The following is a 27,282-nucleotide window of genomic DNA, read 5'->3' on the forward strand; positions in this document are numbered from 1 at the left end:
GTGGCCTGTGGGGAAGAAAAGAGCCGCAGCCTCTTCGGAAGCGGGAGGAAGCTTCCCCACCGAGCCCGAAGCCCTCGCCAGGGCAGGGCCCCGCGGCTCCCCCGCCTCCCCCCGCGGGAGAAGCGCCAACCACTCCCGCTCCCTTCCTCCCGCGGCCTAAAATGGGAAAAAGCCTCACACAAAATGGCGCCGGGAGAACGACCGCGGCGCATGCGCCCTGCGCACCCAGTGCCGCCGCCGCCGCAGGACGCCAGCCCCGCCCCCACCCCTCCCTCCCTTCTCTCCCGTCCCCGCCCCACCGCGTCTCCCAGAGACGGCCCGAACCAATCACCGCGCGCCGTTCTTCTTCCTGTCCCCGGGAGGCGGCCAATCACCGCGCCCAGAGGGACATCCGGATCCAACCCACAACCAATCGCCCGCGGGGGGGACGCTGACTTCACTTCAACCTCCACCAACCGCTTGGCGCGCCTCGGCGCCGCCAATCCAAAGTCTCCGTGGCTTTACCTGCGTCTAAAACCGACCAATGCCCTTCGCCCGTCGCCTTGTGACCAATGGGGGTGCTGTCCGCGGCGCCCAATCCGGGCGGGGCAGAGCCCCCCGGGGCGTCAGGAAGGAGCCAATGGGAGGGCGGGCAGGACCGATTCTGCTCCCCAGCTTGTTATTGGGCTCGGCGCTGGTGATTCGGTGCGAGTCCGGGTTGGGGGGGGGGGGGGGAGGGGGGGGGGCGGAGCGGAGCGGGGCCGCGCTCAGCCGCCGCCGCCGCTCGCGGGGCCGTCCGTCGTCTCCGAGGGGGCCGCAGCGCTGGGAAAGGCGGCGGGGCCAGGCCGGACCGGGCAAGGCAAGGCAAGGAGGAGCTGCCCACTTCGCTACGAGTTTCCAGGTAGGAGGAGGAGGAGGTGTCGGCGAAGGCGGCGGGTGCCTCGGGTTGCCGCAACTCCGCCGCCGTCCCGGGGGAGGGGGGCGCGAAGCGGCGTCGGGAGCTTCCCCGCTCCGCTTTCCTCCTCCGCTTCCCCTCTGCTTCTGCTTCTCTCCCCCTTCGCTCCCCCTTTCCCTTCCCCGTACCAGCGCTCTCTTTCACCCCCGAGGTGAGCAGGGACGCCCGCCGCTCCCCTCACGCCGGGGACGGGATCTCCCTTCCCCACCGAACTCCGCCCCGTGTCCCCTCCGAGCGCCCCAAATTCCCCCCCCCCCCTCCTCCTTCCTTCTCCTTCGCCGTTCCCGGCGCTGCCCCGGCGTTTGTCGGCGGGGACCCCCCGGCCCGGCCGCCCCCTCTTCAGACGCGCGGCGCCGGCCCGCCCCCGCTCCATCTCCCCTCGCCACACCGCTCCGGGCCGGGGGGCTGCGGCGTCTCGGCGGTCCGCCTGGGCGGGTGTCCGGGGGGCGGTAGCGAGAAGTCCGCCCGGCCGGCGGGTGAGGGGGGCGGGGAGGAGGAGCGCTCGTCGCTCGTCCCTCCGCGGGCCGCAGAAAGTTGCGAGGGCCGAGGAGGGGCGGGGGAAGGCGGCAGCGGGCCCCGCCGCCCCCTCAGAGCGAGGAACTGCCCGTGTTAGGGGGAGGGAGGAAAGGAGGGGGCCGCGGGTTTCCCTCCTCCCGGCTGCTGGAACGCGCGGCCCGGGCCCCTCCGCCCTGAGGCGGGGAGCGGGAGCAATGGCGACGTGACACACCGAGGGGCCGCCGGGCGGGAAGCGGCGGGCGGGCGGGCAGGCGGAGGCTCCGCTCCCTCCTCAGCCCGACGGGGCCGGGCCGGGCGGTGGCTCCCGCGCTGGGCTCCCCTCACAGCCCGGCTGCCCCTCCCGGGGTGTGGGGGGAACCCGCACTCTCCCGGGGGCCGCCTTCACCGCCCTCCTCCCTTTTCCTCCCCCCTCTACCCCTCCTCCTTCTTGTTTTGCAGTGTTTTCCCGTGTGCTCGCGGGGAGGAGAAGTCTTGGAGCTGGAATCCCTCACATAACCTTTAAAGATGAAGGTAGGTGAGCCCGGAGCAGGGAACGGCTCCTTTCCCTTCTCCTCTGGCGATTTCCATTTCCAGTCGCAGCTCTGGGATGAGCAACAGTAGGATGAGGCTGGCCGGGGGTTTCGGTTCGTGCTGCAAATCCTGTTCCTGCCCTCCCATCCAGCTGAGGTGTGGGTGAGCTGAGCTCTCATCGTCGTGCAGTAGCAGTCTGGAAATTCGCATCGTCTTTGGGTTGTTGTCCTTCGGGCTGCTTGTCTTTAAATGCTTCCTGTATCAGCAGCTGCTGTTGCAAGTTTGCAAAACCGCAGCTTTTGTGTCCCGCCTTAGCTGTTGCCGGTGTGTTGTTGGGTTTTTTTCGGTACAAAAGCTTAACAGTTTCAGTGTGATTTGCAAAAAGAGAGAGAAACATTCTTTTTTTTCACCCTGACATAGCAATTTAAAGAAAAAGATGAGAAAAGAATAACAGTTATTTAATATTCTGTGCTGATTGCCTGTCTTAATAAGCATTTGCAACGTGGTGATTTTGTCCATGTTTATTAGTTGCTATGAGCACTATAAAGTGAAATGTTGAGTAATAAAGTCCAGATTAAGGAAAGCATGATGAGAAATATATTTTTCTCTTAAAATGCATCAACAATCTTTGATAAAGGCATTTCAGGAAAGAAGAACACTACTTAACAGCTGTTTGAAAGATTACAACAAATTTCTCTAGAGGTCTTTTAGTCACCAGGAAAAAAAATACTGTGTGTAAAACGTTACAGACTTAATTGTAAGTATTTGGATGGTAGCCTCAAATGTTTAAAGTAATCTGTGTCACTGGATTGCTTATGGCTGAAAAAAAAGTATAACTATCTTTTATACTGTGTTTGCAGTTAAAAACCTTCCTTTTGTCTGTTGTATAGGAATGACTTGAATTAACTCCTCTAGGCTATTACCCTTTTTATAAGGAGATTTTCCAAACATCGGTTCAATACACTCAAAGATATTTCTTGGAGAGTAATTTAGCTGACAAAATTAGGGGGGCGGGGTGTCAACATCACTGGTGAAACAAAACTTCCTGTAATGTGCTTGTTGGTTACTTTTTTTTTTTTTTTTTCTTTTTAAATAACAGCCTGGCTGCCATGCCGAGTCCAGACATTGTTTATCACTTGAAAGTCAATACTTGTGAAGGTTTAGATGTCAATATATAGTGATGTAGCTGTATAAATAAATAAGAGTAACTAAACTTTGTCCTTCATTTTTATTTCTTAATAGGCAGCAGATGAGCCTGCCTACCTGACAGTGGGAACTGATGTCAGTGCCAAGTACCGTGGTGCCTTCTGTGAGGCAAAGATTAAGACAGTGAAAAGGCTTGTGAAAGTCAAGGTAGTGTGCCATGCTTGTTGCTGATTTTATTAAAGCCTTGTGTTGAAAGGACTGTCAGAGGACATCCTAGTCCTGAAGATGAGGAAAAGTTCATCACCTCACTGTGTGAATGTTAAAGAACTCTTGAATGTTGTTTCTCCTGGTTTAGTGTTTGGTTTGGGGGGGAGTTTGCTTGTTTTCTTTTTGGGGTGGTGGGGTTTTTTTTAGTTGTTTTTTTTGTTTTGGTTTGGTTTGGTTTCTTTAGGGGGATGTTGTAACCATAATGGGCTTTCTAATTACTTATTCTTGCTACTTCTTTCCTGATTGTGGTTGTCTTGTGTTTGTGAGTCCATCAGTTTCATAGCAGTGAGTTTTGATCTCACAAGTAGAGGATTTATGGTTTTACATGAGTAATAAGGAATAAGAGCAAGCTCTTCAGAAGCAAAAGTTCCATTTAATTCCAACTGACATGCTCAGTTTTACAGCTTGGAACTTAGGAGGCAATGCCAAAATAAATCAAGATAATGGTAAAAAAAAAAAAAAAGGAAGAAAAGAGGGCAATAATTCCTTTCCTAGATGAGGTTTTAGAAAAGTCCAGAATAATGTGTTAAGTTTTGAGCATCTTGTCACTGCTTTTGAAACAAGATGCTTTGCTTGTAGCTGACTTTCTAGACACATACTAGCACATAATACTCAGTCCCATTTGAAGGTTTTATGCCAAAACAACCAAAAAAGAAAGTAATTCTTTTGGTGTTGCAGTACTGTTATAAATGCTACTGTGGGAAAGCAAGAATAAAACTTACTTAACTAAAAGTTAAGGAATCAGTGAAAATATAAATTGTTCTTGTGCCATATTTTGTCAAAATCTCACTTCCTACTTTCTTGTCTGCTGTCCAGGCTGTATAAATAAGGCATTAATTACCCCAGGCCCCCTAACAAATAGAGATGAAAGCTTCTTTTTATAACTACACATCTAAGTTTTCATGTGCTGTAATGCTTAGAATGAGCTCTCAACCTCTTCAGTTACACACATAGATCATATCACTTCATCAGAGTCCTTTTTGTTAACAAGAAAAAAAAAAAAGCCAAACCAGAACAATTCAGATATTGGAGTCTTTTCCCCTGTCTTTAATGTGTATTTATGGAAATTTGTAATGTTTTTTGAGATCAGTGTTAATGAGAAGCTTCCTAGAAAGCAGAGTGCTGCCCTTTTTGGTCTGACATTCTTGAGTTTTTATCTCTTTGGTCTGACAGAGTATTTAGGCTGTTAATAGATAGGAGTCTTCTTTTTTTCCTCATTAGAATCATATGCTTTATTATTCCATGATAAGATTTGGAAGTATATGAGGCTGCTGCAACTTGGTGGAAGTTCCTATCACAGTATCTCAATTATATTAGAACAATTGAAGTTTTAACAAGCTCAGCCTGATCTTGTAATTAAGATCATGTAGGCACACCCTGACACTTGCTGGGTGTGTGAGGAGTCCAGAAAGTTCAGTAGACTTCCTGAGTAACAGGACAAGCTGTAGTTTTAAATAAAAAATTAATAAATCACATTATTAACTTGACTTGGGTGTTAATACCAACACTATTTTAGCATGTCACTCATGTTGTATATGTAAATCTAGATAAAGTGTGGACTATGGTTGGGATATGATTAGGGGAGCTGGAAAACTGAGCATCTCTGTAGATAGAAAGGAAGCTCCTGGAACTCTTGATTCCTGAAAAGAAGTAGGAATTTTGGATTTTTTTTATTAACAGGCCATAGGTGGTTTTGCTGTGAAAAATGACAGTGAAACAGTTAAATGTTGACATCTAAATATTCATCTGTGATGTTTTGAAACTTGAGTCATTGCAAACTTGGGGATTGAGATTGCATAGGTTTCCTGTCACTCTGTGTCACCAGTGTTACCTTCAAAAAAGTAAGATTTTTAAGGGGAGAAGTGAAGTTTATTTACACTGGAATTGGTCTGTATTTTCCTTGCACTTGTGATTCACACCTGTAACATAAAAACTTAGTCTTGCACAAGGTAGCAGGAGTGGTATTGCATATAGTTCAGTGAATTTTTTTATACAAATTCAATAAAGTGAGCTTTAAGTTTTGGTTGTACTCAGTGTGTTGTCAATAAAGTGCTGGAGTTTAAGTAGAGAGGGTAAAAAGCCTGCTTAATCTTGTCTGGCAGCCTGATTTTAAGTATGCTCTGGATTGCATCAATATCCAAACTTGGATCAAAATCTCTTTTCTTTGCCTTGAAATGGCAAAGAAAGTTGCCAGAAATTGCCCTGTTCTTTAATTATGATGCTTCAGGTTAAATATTAGTGTGATACTTGGGGCTTCTTGTCAGTAAAATCAGATACATTCAGTGTCCTGCATTCAGTGATGCTTGAGTCTGTTTGGTTGATAGAGATTTAATTTTTCAATTTATTGTTAAAATTTTGTATACTTTTGGCGTGCTCTTAAAAATAAGATGTGTATAAAAATGTTCCTTAATATCTTTCAGGTTGTTTTGAAGGGGGATAACTCTACTCAGTTAGTGCAAGATGACCAAGTCAAAGGACCTCTAAGAGTATGTATATTGCAAGCCTTTTTTTTTTTTTTAAATCACATAATCTATGTGTAAAATTCTAAATTTTGGTTCTGTTTGGGTGAGTACCTGTTCTACAAAACTGAAATCAACCAATGGAGGCTCATCTTGTTTATCTCATTAGATAAGATTGGTTCTGAGTAGTTAGTCTTAACTCTTGCAGCTTTTAGGGCTGTTTATTCTTCTCCATGTACTTTGTATACAGTTTTGCATGCACAATAATTTTCCTGTCTTCTTAAAAGATACAAAACTTGTTATGAGTAATGAAACTCTGAAGCTCCATATGAGTAATTTAGAACTTAATTATGAAGCTAACTTCAAGGCCTTTAGGTGATAGTAAATATGGTTGCTCCAACTGTGTTTCAAAAGAGTATTTTGTATAGAAATGTTTTGTGTTTTTGTGATGTGTAACAGTTGCCTGCTAAAGTACATAGCTGCATTATAAAATTAACACAAATTTAGCTTTTAGAGGAGATGATCTTTTTTTTGGATGTGTCCTTTTCTGTCAGTTACTGTGAGGACACCAGTGCCTGTCATAAGCTGCTATTAGGATCCTGATCTAACTGGTAGTATAACAGTGTTTGAAGTATAAGAAATAGTGACTGCATGCATATCAGTAATAAAGTAGTTGCTTTGATTGACTATTTGAATATTTATTTCCAATTAGGCTTTTATTATTTCTTGTGATGATGTTAAGCATGTTGAAGTTAGGTGTTCTGAGTGTCTTGGTGACTTCCTGTCTGCTTCATGTTCAGCTTTTATGTTTAAGAGTCTTTATTCTTGTCAGCTAAGTAAATTATAAAATGTAACTTTTAGCTCAAATGAGTCCTGAAATTTGAAAAATCTGTCGTACTGGAAGAATTATTGCCTGAATGTGTTAATTGACTGCATTGTGTTAGGGAGTCCAGGTAATTTAGGATTACATTTAACCTTGAGATGCTCTGTTCTGCAGGTTGGTGCAATGGTTGAAACCAAAATGCCTGATGGATCCTTTCAGGAAGCTGTTATCAGCAAGCTGACAGATGCTAGTTGGTATACTGTAGGTGAGTAGCCACATGCTTTCAATTATGGCCTGAAGAATATATTTCTAACTATAGATAGTAATGTAAGTAATTATATCTTGCCTTGTAAGATCTGAGGGAGATTTGGAGGGGGTTATTTTGAAGTCTTCCAGATTTTGTTTCCTTTTCTGTTTGAAATCAGGTAATTATTTGGTGTTCAGGGTGGCTGTTGCAAAGGTAGTTTCAGGGCTGAGCAGTCAAGTTTTATTTGGCACAATGTATGTATTCCCAGGGCAGTTTCATTCACTGAAATTCAGAGTTGTTTTTTCCAGATTTTCAGATGTAAACTGAAGTAATTGTACTTCTGTGGCATGTAATGAATGACTGAAATGCAAGCTGCCTTTGTCTAGAGGCAGTCTTGTGCACAAAAAACACAAAAATCAGAATTGCTCATTCTGATCTCTAGATGCTTCTTTTTCTGAAACAGCTTTAGCAGTAGAATGGCATAACCCAGCAATGTGCAAGTTATACTGGATAAGCAAATGAAAAACAGAAGTGTTTGAATCAGAGAGCTTTGCAAGCACCTCTCCTTCTTTGCACAACTTTCTTAGAGTGCTGGAGTTAGATTCAGTAGTAGTAACATGGAGGGAATGTGCTCCTCTGAGTTGTGCTGTACACACTACCCTTTGACATTGCTTTTGAGGTTAGTGGTGTAAATTTAAACTATTTGTTCCTTCCTGGCTGCCTTGTACATCAGGTGCATTCAGTATTACTTCATCCTCTTTTGTACTCTCTCTTGAGGAGTCCTCTGTCATATGATTTTAATATTAATGTCAATTATTTTAATATTAAGCCCCTCTTTATGACACAAAGAAGATGGTTCCAGTTGCCCAACATTTCCCATTGCAGTAGTTGAGGTTGTGTGTTTTGGTGGGGTCAGGATAAGGCTCTCACCACAGATAATTTGGAAGGATTTATCACTTCATGATCATTATTGTTGCTGTACATTTTAAATGGAAGCCAGTTGACTTCCCAGTTGACAAAGCTCACTGCTCTTTGCATTATTCTTCAGGACTGTGACATTGCTGTGAAACTGTAGATTTAGCTGTAAAATTGTAGTGCAGTGTATGTCAGGTAAGGGAGGAAAAGAAGGATTACTTTGGAGTGCACAGGATTTATAATCTGATTGTTTTAGTACTGGGATGGGGCATACTCAGAGCAAGCACTGAACCTTCAGCTCTGCTTTTTATTGACTTAAAGGTTCTGATCATTTTGATACAGAAGAGATAAAAAACACATTCTTGCACTAATAACTTCATGGCTTATGAATTGGCATTTCTATTTTAAAACTCTTATTTTACTTTTAAAGTAGCATTTTTAACTCATTCTGCTTGAATTTGGACTAAAGATTTCCATCAGTGAACCAGCCCTGCCTATTCCTTCTTTAAACAACATGTCTTTTTACCTTATTTGACAGGTGAACTTTAATCTCCTGTTTAGGGGCTAGTTTTGTTTCTTTTTTCTGTTTTGTTTAGTTTTTTTCCTTTTGAGCAATATATTTCTTCTTGAATTTCTATCCCTTCTTGATTGGTGGGTATGTACTCTGCCCTCTGGACTGTTGTTTAGATTTAAGAAGTTGCTGAACTCTTCCCTAAGAATTTAAGAGAAAAATCACACATGCCATGATTTTTATTTTATACTTTATTAAAAGTGCAGTTCTTCAGAAACTTAACCAGTGGTTTAGTTTATTATTGCAATTTCTTGCCCTTAAAAATAATTTTTGATAGAATAGGAAGAATAAACTTGTCTGTTTTCCATAAGCCAACATATTAAGACAGGTAGAATTTTATAAAAATTTGGAGGTGTGGATGTGTGGGATTTAGGTAATCTTACAGTGAACATTCAGTGATGGCAGGTAGGGTATAAATAATAAAATTGTAACACATGGGAATTGTATTTAGATCTATTTGTGAGTAGTATGTAGGGACTTGCTTATTGGTGCTGAAGGTGCAGGTAGTAAACAGATCATGAAGTTTGTGTCATAGAAAACTGGTTACTTTTAAAACTAAGGAGGTATTCTAGGTTTAGAACAGAAACCCTGAGGTGTGAAAAATGAGCCTTTTCTTTTGCCTGCTGCTTTGATTGTATCTTTGAAAAAGTTTTTGGGTAGATATTAGGCATGTGGTTGTGTTGTTGTGAAGCAAACAGAGGTGAATTTCTTCTTTTTTAATAGGTGATGGGCTGTACTACTTGGCAGTCTCACTGATTCAGTCAAATCTAAAGAGTTGAGAGGAAAGTGGATTAAAAACCCTTCAAGTTTCTAAAAAGTCTCCCTAAATGTGGTCAGGGTTTAGATAGAAGGCATGAGGGAAAGCTTGTGTTTCAGTGGTATGTGTTTCTCCTGTACTCTTTGTTTTCTTTGTAATGTAGCAACTCTTTCAGTGATCTAAGAGTAGGCTGATCTGGGTAGGGAAACCAGTAATATATCCAGACAAGCATTTTCAAAGTAGTAAGTAGAAATACCTGAAAAAAAAAAACCACCAAAACAAACTGCATGCATGACTAGGGAGAAGTAATAATGTCAGTTTGCAAATCAGGTTCTCAACTTCAGCTAGGGAGCTAAAGAAGAAAAGTCAGCTGAAACAACTCCACTTTTTCAATAAGGTGAACAAGTAGGAATCCTGTGTTGAGTTTGCTGTAGTAAGGTACTTTGAAGGGGCAGCAGTGATGATCAGTCAGTTTTCACAGCATCTCCTGTCTGCTAGTGCTGTTCATGTACACAAAATAAATAAGGATTTATTTTTATTGTAGGTGCCATGGAATCACTTTGTCACCTATTTTTACATAAAAATGGTGCTACTGTAGCCTTTCAATACTGTCATATTGGAATTTTCAGCTGTGATTTGGGAGCCTTTTGAAATTACCTTAGAAATGCAGCTTTTCACTGGAAGTAGGTGGAAAAAACAAAAGCTGTTTGGAGTGAAAGTTTAACAGTGTCTGGAAAATGCCATTGCACAAGTCAGCCCTCTCTTCTGCTCAGTTGAATCTAACGTGGAGTGACAGTTATAACAGTTTAAGTTCTTTGGGTAACAAATGGCCCAGCTGGATGTTTTAATCTTCAGAATGCAATTATTTGGAATGACTTTACTTAATTTACAAATTTTTAAGTGCGGCCTGGATGCTTTTAAAGTGCTGAATATATTGCTAAGTGATAATTGCAGAGCATTAGGAGGATCTTGGATCTGCTTTCAGCTGAGCCAGGTTTGAATTTTGCCTGGCTGAGTGTACCATCTACCTGACTCTCTCTGAAGTTGTAGAATGCTTCACATAAATTCTGAAATGTCTGAAATGACTTTAAAAAAACTCAACCCAGACTACTCCTGACAAAGTGCATGGTTGTATTTTCCTTCTTTCACATTCTCTCTGTAATCTCACAAACGTTACCAGGATTTTAGAAAACAGAAGTCCTGATGTGTGTGGTCTTTAAGGAAACACTTTTGTCACTTTTGTATGGAGCTAGAAGCAATGTTATGTTTGTGTGAAAATGAGTAGTATTTCCACTGACTGAGCATCCAAAGAGTTGCTGCTAGGACAGCCTTTTTATTGCCCCATCAAAACAAAAATGTCATCTCTCTCTCCACAAAAATCAAGTCAATAATCTCTCTATGCTTGGATCTTGTCAACTATATGTAATTTAATCATATATACAACTGAAACAAAACCAAAAAAATCCAGATCAAATACATTGAGCCTTGCACAAGCAGAGTTTTACCCTTCTGGCTCCAAAATGGCCCAACTTTGGCTGGGCTAGGCTGGGCACCACTTCTGAGACACCTCTGTGAGCCTCACATGGTGCAATTTCCTCCTCTCATGTAGTCATGAGTCTTGGTTCTAGTCCCCTCTTTCATGGATTTTAAAAATTCCAGTTCATCATTCTGAGGATACTTCCCAGAAAATGAAACAACAGTGATGTCCTAGGAATTTTAGTAGCAGGGTTGCTAACAGGGACTTTCCCCCTGTTTTTTAAAGAAGTTTTCCTCTTCTGATGCTTTCTGGAGATACCAATGCTCACAGGAAAAATTGACTTAGTTCTGGCTCCCCTACAACTCCCAAGCTTCTGAGGTGTTTTATTCCTGCATGAAGGATGATAAAAGCTGTCAGTGCCACCACACTCACTTGTTCCCCATCCAATTCAGAGGCTCATTGGTTTTTCTTTTTATAACTTGACCAGCATGTATTTTGTAGTATGTGTGAGGCACTGGTCATGTTTGTGTGGCTGGTTTGACCAGTTCTTCCCACCATCCTGGTGAGTTCTACATCCCAGAAGCATCACTTCATCTCCGGGCTCTGCATGTGTCATCCAGGAATCCAAACCCACAACTGCAGCAGAGCAACAGTCCAGTTGTCCCCACTTCTGCAAGTTCTTTTTTGTCTTCAAAATGGTGTTTGGGTGGATTTTGAGGAAACCCTGGATTTGCCTGGAGTCCTTCCATGGGACATATCCTTGTCTAAGTGCACCCGTGGCAGAGAGAAACTGCAATATCCACACTGATGGCTTTCTGGAGAATCTGGGGGGGAAAAGAGCACCACATTGTGTGCTTTACATGTGTTGAGGCAAAGTGCAGGTTAGAGGAGAGCAGATGGGATGGTAAGAAAATGTATTAACAGCCTGGTTACAAATCAGCTGGGTGGAGCCTTTGGTTCTAAACCCACCTTTGTTACTATGTGGACTGAGTGTTAAATAAAAAATTCTGTGCAAATACTGAAGAGAAAGAAAGGAGATGGATTTTTTTTTTCTCTTTCCTATATGTAGCAAGAATAGGCTTACTGTGCTAAGCCTTTTCAGCCTGTAGGTTTTTGTTTGTAAGGTGATAGTCCTCCCTGAATAGACTCAAAGGTCACACTTAGGTGTTTTTAGTGATGTTTCTTATACATTTCTGCAGAGGAAATGAAGCTCCTTTGAAATTTTTCGTTTGTAAGAAATTGAGTTGTGAAGTCTCTCCAGCAGCACAGTACACACTGCAGGATCTTGTTCTGAAGCCCCTTGAGGGATGGATCAGTAGTTGGTACACTCCTTGTCTGCAGGGTCATTCAACAACTGCTTTGTGACACTTGGTACTTTCTGAAAAACAGAAATCTTGCCCAGGCTCATCAGGACATTCATGGGTACCAGCTCTGATGCTTCACAAATTGCTACTTTGTCAAGCAGCTACTGAAATTAATCAGGGGCGTGGAGTGATGCTGGAGCAGTTTTTATAGTTTTCCAGGTTTTAGGTTTGTGCTTTCATTGTCTTGGTAGATTTGAAAATTTGTGAATGGGGAATGAGAGAAAAAAATATTTTCTTGCAGAGATTCTCTCCTTTGGACAGCAACAGTAACAAAACTTGTTGGATATGAAGTTAGCCAGCAGATGCAGCCTTGAGGGTTGTTTTCCCATTCACTCATCTGTCACAGGACTGTCTTCTTCTGGCAGCACTGGTTGCTCTGTGTATTAATAATATGGGAACTGTTATGAGGATCTTACTGTGTCCTGCTACGTTCTTTATCTTATTTTTATTTATTTATTTGTATTTTAGTCTTGGGTATATTTGTAAAAAAAGATGTAGTTTAACTCACCTGCACTGTTTCGTGGCAAGTTTCTCCACAGTTCCTAAAAGTGATTTTGAATAAGTTGATTTGTTAATGTTTCTTATATAAATAAATGAGAACAGATGTTGAGAGAGCATTTTGGTGAGGACAGGCTTATAGTGTTACTTTTGCTACTAGTATATACCAGCCTGCTCATCATAGTGAGTTCTGAGTTGCACTGTTTAATGCATTTTTGAAGGAGTCAGCTTTTAATCAGATTTTTTTCCTAACTTTCAGGAAGTGTTGCATTGATTCCCACTGGGAAGCTTTGTTTTTTATTTTTCAGTCACAGCTTTGGCTTGCTTAAGCTTCTACAAACAGAGGAATAATCAATTCTTGTTTCTTCCCCATTGTCATTGACAAGTTTGGGAGGATGCAGCAGAAGTCTGAAAAATTCCATTTTGTTTTCACTGTCTAAATATGCTCCGTGTGGAGCATATCTCATCTATAATTATATATGTAACTGTATTTATTATTATGTATTTTTATTATAATTTAGGCTCCGTTCTTGGAACTAGAACAAGCATTTTAACAGAGACTGTTCCTCCAGGTTGTGCTGCTTAGTCATCTTTTTCACCCTTCTGTCAGTGTTCCTCATGAAGCAACATATTTGGAAGAAAGGCCATTGGCCAGCAGAAACCTTGCTTTTTTTTTTTTGTCTTTCCTACTTTGTTTTTTTGAGTATTAAATAGTAGTTTATAGGTTCCTGGCAAGTATGTATCATTCTCTTTCCAGAAGTATTTACTGACAGTCAGCTGGTGCACTGTGTTTCCCCACCAGGTACTGTGCCCACTACAGGATTAGGCAATTGTGGTACTTAAAGACTTCTGCTTTTTCATCCTTGTTTCTTGGGGAGGGCAGGATTGTTAGTTCCCCTTCTGAGATATCTTTTGTGGCACTGCAGACACATCTTCTGATGGGCACTTTATATCTGTGTGGTGAGATAACTCCCTGGCTGTGTTCCTCTTTCCTTCCCTCTTTAACAAAACTGATGCTGTTCAGTCAGTTCTTTTGCATGGAATACAACCTCGAGAGAATTTGGAATTGGAGAGGATTTGGAGAATGTTGCTGTAACAATAACCTATTTAAGGAATGACTAAGTAATAAGAGAAGTTATCAGTGTGAACAATTATTAATTTGTCTGTTTGCTACTATGAGGCATTTTAACTAAACAGTTGTATTTCTGGATGAGGTAAAAAAGGGTAATTAACTGGCAGCTTAGAGTGTATTAAGCTCTTCTGTCATGTCTGCTATCAAAGTATTGCATTGTCAAAAATATGCCACATGCCCTGCTGCTTGTACCTGTGAAATCTTTAATGTATGGTGCTGTACATTCAAAAGACATTGTCTTACAGCCTCTAGGACTAACATTTGAAAGTCAGACATTGGGTGGAGCAGCAGTAACTTCAGTATAGCAGATTTTTCTTAAAAGTGAGATGGAAACCACATGGCCTACATAGTTTAAGATAGATATGTATTTCTAAAAAGTGCTAAGGCTGTCAGTGTGTGTTTCTGATTAGCCTTTCATTAAGGCAGGAACAAGTATTTTCCCTAGAAGAGAAACAATTTTCAAGTAGTTACAATTACAAAGTATTTCATGCATGGTGATTAATTGGAGAGATTTCTTACTTGGCCCTGCTTTAATAACTCAAATAGTTGACATTTTTTGTATGAAAATTTTCCTCCATTTATACTTTATGAAGTGTTTGCTAATTTAGCTAAGGAAATCTTTCTTTTTATGCTGTTCTGTTACACACATTGTTCTGCAAAGAGGTTGTTCTGATGAGAGCTGTGCAGCTATGCTGTCAGCTGCAGGTGCTGCTGCACGTGTCCACAGCATAATTTGTTGCAGAATGGCAGTTTCTTATATTTCTAAAAACTCTTGCATGGTCAAAGTTTCAGTTTACCATAGAAGCAATTAAAATTACTCTGTAAGACCAGAAATAGTAGAGCCTTCTGTTTCTGCCCCTCACTATCCTTCTTGTGACCCTTCAACCTTTGTCCCTGCCAGTTCCCATCCCAATAGGAAGTTAAATATAAGTCACTTTCATATTAATTATTTTTAAAATGTAGTATTTTTAAGTCATGGTAATGTCATAGTATTTCCTTCTATATAACACCACTTTTAAATTATTTTTTTTTAATTGAGAATTCTATTACAATTGTCTAAAAGCCTTTTCTGTAGGGAAAGCCAGACACAGACTTTATAAACATTTTCTAGTTTTGTCATAGGTGTGTGTATATACATTTACTGGGAGAATCTGGGAGCTGGATATGTTGAGTCTTCTTTTAACCTGAATGTGAGGTGAGGGGAAGAGAAGCTTCAGTCCTGGAAGAAAATCACAGAGGTAGAATGGAACATTTTGGACTTGATTACTTTGAGGGAACCCCACATTCTTACAGTCTGCCATGTGTTTCTTTGCCCCAGGCAGGACACTTCACATGGCTGCTAAACAGAGATATTTTTCTACACTTTCATGTAACTGTAATACCAATTCCTTGTCCTGCAGCAGTTCAGGAAGGAGGTCTGAGAATTTGTGCTTCTCCACCTTCTTTTCCTGAAGCTGTGTGATAACTGCTTTAGAAAGTACTCCATCCTTTCTTTTGGTTTGCCTTTTTAGGGTGGGAGAAGGGTTTCAGAAGGGGCTTTTCCATGTTTTAGTTTTGGAAAATGTAGAGTGGCCTAGTGCTTTTTCCATGCAAGCAGCTTCAGTAGAACAGGACAGTTCTGTTCCTTCAACAAAGAGAAATGGCAGGAAAAGGCTTGTAGGAAGAAGGCTGATTTTTGAGACATGGGGCAGACTTGTGTTTCTTTAGGTGTGAAACTGGGAATAAGACTGAAGATAATTGGAATAAGACTGAAAGCACAACTGCCAAACATACTCCTGCTTTCCTGATCTCTGGGTCTGAGGGGTGAGGAGGAAAACTTAATTCTTCAGCATTTTTTCTTCCAAGTTGTTTTCTCCATGGGAGTAAAATACAAGTTTATGAAGCTGACACTTCTGTAATTTCAGATACTTCCAACAGATTCAAGACAATTATAGATCACAGAATCTTTCTAATTATGTGACTTTCAAATTTCTAAGTTACCTGCATGCTTGTTTTAATTGAGGAAAGCACCCAGAGTTTTTAACTGGAGTAACTTCCTTATACATCCTAATTTAGGTAGAGATTAGTGTGTTTTACTGGTGCATTTTACTTAACACACAGCACTAACAAGATTTTATCTTTCAGAAATGAAAAAATTGTTTGTGTCATCAAAAGAAGTCTGTGAGATAATACAAGTGAAACTTCTGAGCATTTTATATGCTCTACAGTATGATACAGGGGCTCTTTGCCAACTGACTTCAGTTTGAAAATTCTTCTGGTTTATGAATGATTTGCTTGATTCCTTCCTCTACCATACTGGCTTTAATTAAATAGGTAGAGCATGCAAAACTGGGGATGAACTAGACCAATTTTTTTTTTTTTTAACTGGCAAATTCCCATTTCTGTTTGCTTTTTTTTTTTCAGTAAAGTTACCTGTTCCAAATCACCAGCCATTTGCTCCATAAAATGATTATTTGTGAAAAATCAGTGCTTTGACTTTAGTTCTGAAAGTGTTTGGCAAAGCATCATGCTGGTAATTTGCTTTTAAGTCTCTTCAGAGCAATGAGTAATGGCACAGCTGTAGGGTGTACAGAACAGTTAAAAAAAGCAAACCAAACCAAAATTAAACAAACCAAAAGAAATCAAAACAAAAACAACAAAAAATCCAGCCAAACCACCCTTAAACTTACAAGTATGCCAATGAAATATTGTTACCCATGTGCCCAGGCAGAGCTTATGAGTGGGCAGTGAAATTCAAACTTCAGAGCAGATGACACAAATACTATTGGTTTGGGGTTTTTTTGTTTTTTTTTCAATTAATTTAAACCTGTGACAAGTCTGAACTTCAGAATTATTTGAAATATCTGATATTTGCACTTGGCTGATCAGTGGTTACCAGGGCTGAGTTAGTAATGCAGAAAGGAAGAGTCTGTACTTTGTTTTTCTCAGTTAGTGCAGCACCTCTCATCTGTACACCAAACTGGAATATTTTAGGAGGAACACACTGACATTACTGGTATTTCTGTTTTTTAAAGTTTTGGAAACATTATTAACTGGCTTAGCTAATTAGTGATATACTTACCTGTTCTTAAAGTAGTAGATTGGGAGGGGTTGGAAGTTGTTTGCTTTGTGTGGACAAATATTCTAAGAGAAGCCATTAAGGTAATGCAGTAGTGGAGCATCACACAGCAGTATTTCTACTCTGAAGATGAAGGGACCTTGAAGCTTATCTTACCAAGCTTAATTACATTTTTATTGATACATTTTATATAGTTGTTAATGCAGTCTGTTTTAATATGAGGTTATGAGAATGTGAATGTGCTGTTTAGTTATTTGACCAAAAAAAGTGCCTTTCTTGCTGTGACCAATCAGTGGTTTTGTTAACAAAACACATATATTTGATACTCGTGCTAGTCCAAGAGATTTGATTTTTTTAGTATTATTTTATTTTTTAAATTTTGTTTTGTTTTTTTTAATAGAAGCCTGCCAAAATTATCATACTGATAGGCACAACACTTTTAGGCACAACATCTTTTTTTAAGTTCACTGCTGAATGTGTTTTGTTTTGGTTTGGTTTTTTTTTTTTTTAAAGTATGTTTTAAGTAGTTCAAATACAGAATAGGATTCTGCACTTTGACCCCTACAAATAAACTTCTACCTTACTGGAATGCCAGCCTGCAGCCACCTGGTCTCTGCTCTTTGAAAAGGGACTGTTCACGTGGCTCAGGCAGTGGGATCTGAACCCCAGCTTCCAGGGGTCAAACTAGGAACTTTTCTTTCCTCTCTTCAAGGAAGTTTTTGTAAAAAGTTTTTTTTTTTTTTAAAACAGACTGAGGAGTAGTTCTTTTTCAGGCAAAGTCTGCAATAGCCTCACAGTATTCTAGAGTTTTTCAGCTGTGTGTTGATGGGAACTGGTGGAACTTCCCTGAAGGAACAGGATATCTACTAAGTATTCTTTATGAATTAGTCAGACTTACAGTTGCAAGTTTCCAGTACTCAGAGTCTGGTGGTTGAATAGTATTGATAGTGTAGCAAAAACTATCACACTTGTTCTTCTTTCCATTCATTCATCATCTTGTGAGCTTGGTTGTTGCAAGAAAGAGAATTGAAAGGTGGTGTAAGGAAGGATAAATGGATAGGGTAAAAAAAAACTCCAAGCAACCAGAAGAAGATTGTTGGATAACAGTAAGTGGTGTGCAGCCAGTAGCTATGGTTTGAAATGTGCAATATATTGATAAGATCCAAAAGCCTTACTTTTTATTGGCTTTAATCTCTGTGTGAAAATGTTATCTGGTCTTAGACTTGATCTTGAATGCCAGGCTTCATTTTGCTTGTGAACAAAAGAAACATTTAAATGGAGGTCTTGAAAGTGATGTGTTAGAGTATATTCTAAATGATGAGATAAAGAGTAGACTTGTTTTGTCAGCTTGGGAAAGAGCTCTGATCATCTTGTGCCAATGTGTTTTCTTGGCTTCATCCTAGTTTTTGATGATGGTGATGAAAGGACCTTGAGACGAACTTCATTATGCTTGAAGGGAGAAAGGCACTTTGCAGAAAGTGAGGTAAGACAGTGTTGAACATGCAATGAAAACGAAGTAGTTGGGGCTTTTTATGAGATGAAGAAATGGCAGATTAATTTGGGTTCCTCTTTTTCCATGTAGACACTTGATCAACTGCCACTAACCAATCCAGAGCACTTTGGAACTCCAGTTATTGGGAAGAAATCTAATAGAGGAAGAAGGTCTTCTCTTCCTGTGTGAGTTTTGATAGTGCTGTCTTGATTTCCTTTCCTTTAGTGCCCCTTCCTAAAACTAAAATAATACTATTGAAGTTTTCATGGTCTTGAGTGCTGCATCATGTGAGCTGTGGAGAGAATTTATGGACTTAGAAATCCAGTTCAGTTTATGCAGACATGCTCCTATATTAGCTGCATTATGAAACTGATAGTAGTGATAGTACTGATAGTATGAAACTGATAAGTAGCCTTAAGAATATTCCTACTCCTTTCATATCATAGGGACTTGTGTCTGGAAGTGTAGGATTTTGAACATTCTTTATGCTGCACAGTAGGAAAAAAAAGGGGCTTTCAAATTTCTGGGGTAGAGATCTTTGTTTCATGCCTATGCACAGTCAAATTCTGACTCGTGCCTGCACTTCCAACATGATGCTGTTGTGAAATGCTACTGCTTGGAAAGAATTTCTACAAAATTCCTATCACTAAGCAAGTGCACTTAATATTTAAGTATATTTCAAGCCATTTCAGCTCTTAAAATTCTATTTTTGTATCTGAAGCTTCGCAGAGCAGGAAGAAAGATCTGGTTGTAAGCTGCATTTGCTTTCAAATATTAACTTCAGGTGAAAACTTTAAAATAATGTATGTTTTAATGACTCAGTACTGAAGATGAAAAGGAAGAAGAAAGCAGTGAGGAGGAGGATGAAGATAAAAGGCGTCTCAACGATGAATTACTTGGCAAAGTTGTGAGTGTGACTTGTAATTCTGAGAAGGCAGAATGGTATCCAGCTTTGGTAAGTTGTTTAAGATGTTGATATCTCTACTCTCATGCTACTAAAAACTTTTTAGACAAGAATGTCATCTGACTTGTTACATTGTTTGTACCTTGGTTTCCCTGGATAAGATGGTTTGCAGACTTTACAGCTTGTATAGAAAAGTTGTAAATGCAGTCAAGCCAAGCTCTGCTGCTCAAATTTGCTAAAAATAAAAATACTCAACAGTGTCTTTAAAGAGTAGGGGAGCAAAGACTAACATTTATATGTAAGTTGCAGTTTTATAGCTCTTAAGTCTTTCAAAACTGCACATAAAATGGTTGGTATGTAACAATATTTGTCTTCTAAAAATATGATTCATTAGAACTTGCACTCCCAGGCAATTTAAGAACAACTAGATTTATGAATTTTAATTTGAGTGGAATTTTTATCCTTTAGTATTTGATGATTTTTTTTTTTTTTCTTAGAGCTTCCATTGTGTGAAATACTGGTTTCTTTCATGCTTGCATTTACAGAAGTGGCCAGTTACTCTGGTAGTAGAGGGTGGTTATTTTTTTTTTGACTGTCAAAATAGGGTACTTGCTGTTCATTGCCATGGCTGAGTGAAATACAAGTACAAGCAGACATGCTGTAAAGGCAGACACTTGGGAGATTCTTTACAGACAGATTAGTTTAGGAATGCATATTAAAAGTTGTCTTTTAATAAACTTCTTGTCAGACAAGCTGAATACACATTTTCTGTCATCCACCAGAGACATGTTTGTTTAGAAAAAGAAATGCTTGAAGCATTAAGCAGGCAGGTTTGGTTCACTGATTTTTGCTGATTTTGTTTATTTAACTGTATATTCCATAGTTCCTTATTTTGAGTCTTCAGGGTTAGCTGGAAATAGCTCAGCTGTGATGATCTTCTGATTTAGTTTAACATTTTGTTTCCCTTTGTTTTTTGGTTGTATGGGTCCAGAATGAAAATAAAACTAATTAGACAGGCCAGTTGTCTTTCTGTCCTTGAAAGAACATGATGGTATCACCCACCTCTATGTATCAGGGAGAATCACAGAATCATTCTGGTTGGAAAAGACCTCTTAAGATCATCAAGATCAGTTCAGAATGTGAAATGTGTTATTTTTGTGCATGTTCTGATTGTTGCATGTCATGATTCTAACTAGGGAATTAATGTCCTGGAGGCCATGCACCTGTTCTCTTGTCTGCCACCTGAGAAACAAGAATGCCTTCTCTTAATTTTGGGGATAAAGCTTTTGGTTCATCTGAATGGGGTAGCAGAGCTTCCACTGAGTCCTGGCAGATCCAGAAGCTCATCTGAATTTGACATTTTCTGTCTGTAGATGGTGTAGAGCAAAATGTAAGCTTGTTCTGTTTGTGGCAACACAAATATTGCAAATGAATTTTTATCACTTTTTAAGAGTTAGAGATGATGCTGCTGTGGAAGAATGCACTGGATACCACAGTGGCTGATATTATCCACATCTCAAAAAAAAAAAAAAAGCATTACCTCACCATTTGAATGCCAAAGATCAGAAGCTGATAATAAAGTAATTGGGTCTGTGACTTCTTAAGTAGATTCTTTAACAGGAAAAAAAAAAAAGTAGAGTGAATAAACAGGATCTTGTTATGTCAACCCAGTAGTTTTGAGTTTACAGATGAGATTGCAAACTTTTCTTGTTTGTACATAACAAATAAAGTTAATAGTTTGAGGTAAAGTTCTTCTTGAGATTTGCCATTGTTGGCTGTAATAAATTGGATTAGGTTCTTTATCTCAGAACTGGAAACTGTAGTAGGAGAAACAGGAAAACAACAGTCTTCCTGCTGTCTTTCTTTGCTTTCAAAATCAGCTTGTTTTGTTTTGTTTTGCTTAAAAGAAGTGTTTTATTTGCAACTTCAGGTTGTGTCTCCCAGCTGTAATGATGACGTGACAGTGAAAAAGGACCAGTGTTTAGTTCGATCCTTTGCAGATTCCAAATTGTAAGTAAGAGCTTCATTTTGTTAGAGGTATATGGGAGAAAAATGCAAAACTTAATTCCCTGTTGCTCCTGCTTTCTTCCAAAACAAAAGGGCACAATTTTGTGTGATGTTGTTACACATTTGTCACTCACAGTCCATTTCAAGCCTAAGTATTTCTGGGCTTCCTTGCTCACCTTTGCGTTGTGTGCTGATAAAAGTTCACTGGGTTAGTAAAGTTTCTTGTGTTTTTTCATTAAAAAAAAAAAAAATCAGCAGCCTAGGAAAAAACAAAACCCAAAACAAACAGGTGTTAATACTTTAGGGGATTCCTGATCTTTGAAGTGTGAGCTTTGGTTCTAATTATTTCCCTTAAAGTCTGTCTTTATGTCATCTTTATGGGTGTCTGCTCTAATAGTTTGGCTGTCTCATTACCTCTCATTACCTCTAGTGTCCAGATGTCCATGGCTGTTTAAAAAGCAAAGTTCAAAAGTGTTTAAGCTACATTTTAAATAAGAAAGTGAATGTAAAGCAGCTGTTTAACTAAAATTTTATAGATTCTGAAACAAGATTCCTGGGAAAAGAGTCCTATTAGTTGATTTCCCCTCCTGAAAAAGGAAAACAGGAGAGAGATATGTGTCTTACTTAAGAAGTAATATATTCAGAAGAGCACAAAGACTGATTTTTAAAGCTGTTTCCCTTTATTTCTCTTCATCCTTGCTTATAATGCATCTGTCTCAACATATTGTAATAAAAACTTCCTTTCCAAGGCCAACTGTCACCCCTCTTTCCCTTGCAAAATGAAGAATCTGTGATTTTTTTTTTAATAGCTGTGATTTTTGAGTGGGGTGTGAGCACTTGATTACTGAAAGGTATTTCAAATAACTGGAGACTGGAATAATTTTGGCCTCTTAATGTAGAGGTATTGTCAGCCTTCTAGATAAGTCTGGTCCTATATACTGAAGGTAGAATGTTATTGGAAAAACATGCAGATTTGCTGTGTTTTACTTTTTTTTTTTCCCCCATAGTCTTATGGCTTTAACTTCGGAAAATGGCAGCCTCCAATTCCTGAGGTTTTACTCCAGTTTTTCTGACATAATGAAAGAAGAAAAAAAAAAAAAGTTTTATTACTAAAACTCACTTGTAAGGCTTTCCTTGCAGGTTGGTTAGCATTTCTGTTGTAGTAATTTGGTAACCCAACATTCACTTACTTCAGAACAGAGCAATTTCCTGGATATTTTGCTGTGAGAACACTTTTGTAATTTAAAAATAAAAATCAAGTATTTATCAATGCAGGTACATGAATTTGGCTTCACAATTGCTCTGTTCTGGTAGAAATGCATTTTGAAAATAAAAGGCTTGTTTCCTCCTTCTTAGCTAGACTGGTGTTTTGGGTAGCAACAGTTGATTGATGTGAATTCTTTCAATGCAGAAAGTTTTTTTTTCCTATGCAGAATATTTTAGCTTTGCAAATTTGTGTGGATTAAACATTTAAAACAAAGAAGCTTTACAACCTTTTCCTAATAACTTAATTACAAGTGTTCTTCTGGTGTCTGAATTTCAAAGAATGATTGGAAACTTACTCTGGTTTTAAACATTTAGTAGGACCTACAATAACAAATGCCTTATGCATTTAGTTGTTAGAAAGGACCTTGAAGAGGAATGATAAATATTGAACAATTTTCAAAGTCAAGTGCTTGCTTTACTCTGATACAAAATAATAACATTATTCTTCTATTCTTTTTCAGTTACTCAGTAGCAAGGAAAGACATTAAAGAACTAGACATTCAAAACGTACCAAAATCCGAGTCCTCTCCAAAAAAAGGTAAGTTAGAATAAATTCTAAGTGTCTAAAAAAACAATTTCACACAGTAACTTCAAGTTTTGTACATTGCCTGATGATTCCTGTTAATTGCTTCCATATTTTGCAAACAATTTGAAATGTGATAAATCAGAGACACTTTGGATGTAGCTGCTTTATAATTAAGATAGCACCTTGTAGAAGTGTTGTTTATTTGATTTTTCATTTCCTTCATTTGATCCACTCAATTTGTGGAAAGTGAGTAGAATAATTTCAAGGTAGTAGAGTATTTAATATGTCATTGAACAATAAGTAGAGAGGAATATAGGGTTATGTTTCACTAACAGCAAATTCTTGTCCTGTTGCTCAAAACTCCCTCTTTACATTAAAAATATCCGGAGTGAATTGTAAACTTTATTAGAACAATCTGTTTGTGGTTAATGTTTGATTTAAAAGTTTAAGTACAAAAATTGATTTCTGAATGGATGGTGTGACTACAATAATACATGGTTTTAGTGAACCTGTGAAAGACCATATTCTCATTTTAATGTAAATGTTTCATAAACTTTTATTGTTGTTTCCCCCAGTCATATCTCTCAGAATCTTTTAAGGAGAAATATTTAAAATACGTCATAAAAGAAAACAAAAAAATAAACCACAGCAGTTCTTCTAGGAGTGGAAGAGCTCCTTAACTAATGAACATTTAATATGATATTCACAAATGAGAGCTTGAAGTGGATTTGATGGATTTGTGTAGCTCTTAATGATTTCTCATGTACTTTCTTCTTACCTATTTCACGGTACAAGAACTTCAGAGCAGCAAAAAAAATGACCAGGTGCCAGGGAAAGATGAACTGAGGAAAGGGATTTTTTCCCTTCAAAACATAATTGGGTGCTGGCATTTATTGATGTGAGTTCAGATAGATTTCTGGAATTTATTCTCCAGAAATTCTCTTTTGTTGAGAACCACTGCCTTTTCTTCTGCAGCAACACTGTGCATGGTTCATTGCAGTATGTCCTTTTTTTGGGTATTCCTCTGATTGCTCCTTAGTGAAGTCTTTTATTGTGTGTGTGAGGATATGTTTGGGGGTTATCTGGGTTAGTTCTGCTTTATTGTTTTCCCCTTTGGAGCACCTCTTCAAGGAAAAGAATTTGAGGTATTCCCATTGTACAAGTGTGACTTCTCTCCATCCCATCACTCCCTTATTGACTAGTGTGATTTTCCTAATACAACCATTGATGTAACATCTCTTAAACAATTTTTTGTGGGGTTTTTTTGGTGGGCTGTTTTGGTTTTTTTTTTTTTTTTTTTTTTGCAACTAAACTTCAAGACAGGATGATGTTTTGAAAAGAACAAAGTACTTGATTTAACTTGATTTAACTTGTGCTGGGTTTGTTTTCTTTTGACTGCATTCATTAGTATGAAAATTGTCTCTCATACAGAATCAGAACAGTTCACAGTTGCATAGAATACGTGTGGTGTTTGTCCTTGGTATCATTCACATACATAGATGTAAATCCCTGTAGTTTTTGTGGGAATCTTTACCTAGGAAACAATTGGATTACTGTGTGGGGGGTGAATATTCTCAATTCTTGACTCCTCCAGTTGCCATGTCATGACTTCTAAAATTTTAGTGTGTAGACTGTGTGTTTAAAGCTGAACTTTCTGTTTTATCACTTACTTCTATTGCTGTTTTAAGTTGGCTTTGTAATTTACAAGAAAGTGAAAAGGAAATTAAAAAATGCTTTGTGATTCTGAATCCTGAGGATGAGGTAAAACCAGGGCCCTTTCTCCTGTAGGGTTACAGGAGGCCAGCACGTTTATCAGCACCAAGTGTGTTCCTCGGAACTGGAAAATGGACATCAGTGAAATTCTGGAGTCTTCCAGCAGTGATGAGGAAGATGGAGCTGCTGCAGAAACAGATGAAGAGGAAGAAAAGAGAGAAGAGAAAACAGAAGAAGTAGTGGTAAGTCTGAGCAATTTCAGTCAGTTGTCAGTGGAATAACTCGAATGCCTGAAGATCCTGTGCTTTCCAACATTTTACTGTCAGATGTAGCTTATTCCTGACTTCTTTTTGGCCTTGGTCATCTTCCTTTTGCTGCAGCCAACTTTATCTGGATTTATGAGCAGTGGCAGATTGTCTCTTGTTGTCTGGTGCACAAAATTGCAGACAAATCTCAGAAGTTAAGAATTCAAGGCAGAGGAGTGATAGAATCTGGGTCAGAAGGAGAGACACAACCAAAAAATTCCATGCTCAGCTTCATAGTAATCCAACCTTACGTAAAAGTAGCTTGGTATGCTTCTTTTGTACTTCATCTGTACCTTACATAAAAAGTAATTGTTTTCACAGTAGCTTGATTTAAAAAAAACACAACTGAAGTATTAAACCAAAAGCAGAAAGCTGGATGAAAGCATGAGGTGATAAACAGTGCCAGTGGGAGTTATGTGGTGCCTAAGACAGGATTTTAGAGCAGTTGTTGCCTGTTTCAGAGCAGGAGTTGCCTGTGTGTTGGTATTTTCCTGAACCAGTGTTACAGGTGGGGAAGGCTGCGCCGAGGGTGGGCTTGGGCTAATATTGACAGAAATGTGTTTTTCTGCACACTTTGAGCAGCTCCTTTTCCCCACAGAGTTAGGGTGTTCCTTCGTGTCACTGAAACCGTATTTACACCATTTTTTATTCCTGCTGCCGGTTTTTACCCTCGGTGTTGGGGTCGGAAACGGGTGGGGGGAGGTGCGGGTTGTGAGGTTTCTCTCGCCTTTCCATTTGCGCAGTGCCCTAGGAAACACCCTTTTTCTAGAGAGGAACGAGGTCTATTTCCCTGAGGAAGGGCCTCCCGAAGGGGCTTTTTTTTTCTTTTTTTTCTTTTTTTTTTTTTTTTTTTTGTCAGCGGCCCCGGCTCAGAAATGGCGGTTCAGGCTTTGGAGGCGGCCTACGGCGTTGCCATGGCAACGGGCTGCGGGGCGGCAGCGCGCCTGCGCGGGAAAGGCGGGAAGGGAGGAGGAGGGGGGGGGGGTTGGATCTCAGGCTTGGCCGCCGGCCAGGGGGGGGGGAGGCTGCCAGAGGCTTGGAAATGGGCTGTCTCTTTCCTTTGCCTTTCATGTAATGTCTGAATTTTCAAATATTTTTACTTCTTTTCTTTTTTAAATCTATATCTTCATTTCATTGGGTGGTTCTTTCGGTTTTTTGGGTTTTTTTGTTTTTTTGTTTTTTTTTTTTTTTTTTTTGTATGGAAGAGAATGTAAGTAATGCCGTCTGACTGCGGATGCCGTGCAGGGAGAGAGAAAGCGAGCAAATATTTGGAAGTCAGGCTGAAATATGTCCAGGGAGCGGGCAGATTAGATAGAAAGGAAGTAAAACCATTTTACATTTGAAAGAATGCAGCTCCTAGGTAAGGATTCTGTGTTTTGATCCGTACTGTTAGCATGGTTGTTAAGAATGTGGGTTTAGATTTCTGAGCTGGGAACTGTCTGGTGGAGCATGCAGCCAGGGTAGATCTTTCCAGGTAAAAGAGAAAGACAATAAGAATCTAATTTTTTAATTTTTTTTTTTTTAGGTGTTGATTTTATGCCTTGATAAATGGAAAATGGAGTAGGTGTCTGTATGAGAAGAGTGGTTTGATTAGCTAAATGTAAGGATGAATGTGTGCAGGAAATAAAATCCTCTGGGTTTTTTCCTCTGTTTGCAGTGAATAGGCCACATTTTTCAGGGTGTGAACTGTTGCAGTCTTTATTGGTCTGTTCTGTTCATATTAACCTTGGTTAAAATTGCAGACTATCAGTCATTAAAGATCAAGGATTGCTATACTAGTTTTCTAGTATCCATTTTTAATATCATTTTTCATTTCTATTGCATAAAAGTGCTGTGTGCTTGAAACAAAGAAGGGGGAGGGGGGAGCTTGGTGGGTTTAAAAAGGAAAAAAAAAAAAAAAGCATTCCTGTAAAAGAAACATAGGTTATTTTTAAATGATAATCTAAATGGAGAGTAGTGAAGCAAAGGATTCCAGACAGGTAGATGTGCTAGTAGGAAAAGCTATAGAATCCATTATTTCCAGGTGACAAGTAGGCATGTAAAATTAAGGTGAGCATTTCCATGCTATGTAGCAGGGATAGAAATAACTCTTTTTAGATTATGTCAGAGCAGAACTGTCATTCTGGCTCATTAAATCAAATTCCTGATTTAACTGTTATGATACATATTCTAATTGTGGGCTGTACCAGATATTACAATTACAGAGCATTTAGGGAATTTATCTTAATTTCTTTTTTCTTTCTCCTTAGAAAGGCAGTAATACTGATTGTAGAGGGAATTGACAAGTGAATCTTAGTGCCTGGCATTTATTTGACTACAAATGTTGAATTACATTTTGCAGTTACATTTTGTAGAGTTTCTCCTTTATTAATGAAGGTCAAAATAGCTTCTGTCC

At 39.5% G+C, this 27,282-nt stretch overlaps 1 protein-coding gene across 6 annotated transcripts in view; it reads left to right on the forward strand.

Moving 5' to 3' along the window:
- Nucleotides 1-707: 707 nt before the first annotated feature.
- The window catches only part of ARID4A (AT-rich interaction domain 4A), a 49,154-nt gene continuing 22,579 nt past the window's right edge, over nucleotides 708-27,282 (forward strand). For 3 of the 6 annotated variants that reach the window (XM_071745268.1, XM_071745271.1, XM_071745273.1), the window contains exons 1-11: nucleotides 727-880; nucleotides 1,889-1,960; nucleotides 3,203-3,313; nucleotides 5,794-5,859; nucleotides 6,830-6,920; nucleotides 18,078-18,157; nucleotides 18,257-18,351; nucleotides 18,989-19,121; nucleotides 21,001-21,080; nucleotides 22,805-22,881; nucleotides 24,658-24,824. In XM_071745268.1, the coding sequence (XP_071601369.1) occupies nucleotides 1,955-1,960; nucleotides 3,203-3,313; nucleotides 5,794-5,859; nucleotides 6,830-6,920; nucleotides 18,078-18,157; nucleotides 18,257-18,351; nucleotides 18,989-19,121; nucleotides 21,001-21,080; nucleotides 22,805-22,881; nucleotides 24,658-24,824 (906 nt within the window). In that variant the 5' untranslated portion in view covers nucleotides 727-880; nucleotides 1,889-1,954. Of the gene's footprint in view, nucleotides 881-1,446; nucleotides 1,961-3,202; nucleotides 3,314-5,793; nucleotides 5,860-6,829; nucleotides 6,921-18,077; nucleotides 18,158-18,256; nucleotides 18,352-18,988; nucleotides 19,122-21,000; nucleotides 21,081-22,804; nucleotides 22,882-24,657; nucleotides 24,825-27,282 lie in introns of those variants that run through there. The other 3 variants (XM_071745272.1, XM_071745274.1, XM_071745270.1) reach the window with 2 other exon arrangements.

This window comes from Heliangelus exortis, chromosome 5, assembly GCF_036169615.1.
Source record: "Heliangelus exortis chromosome 5, bHelExo1.hap1, whole genome shotgun sequence".
Taxonomy (NCBI): Eukaryota; Metazoa; Chordata; class Aves; order Apodiformes; family Trochilidae; genus Heliangelus; species Heliangelus exortis.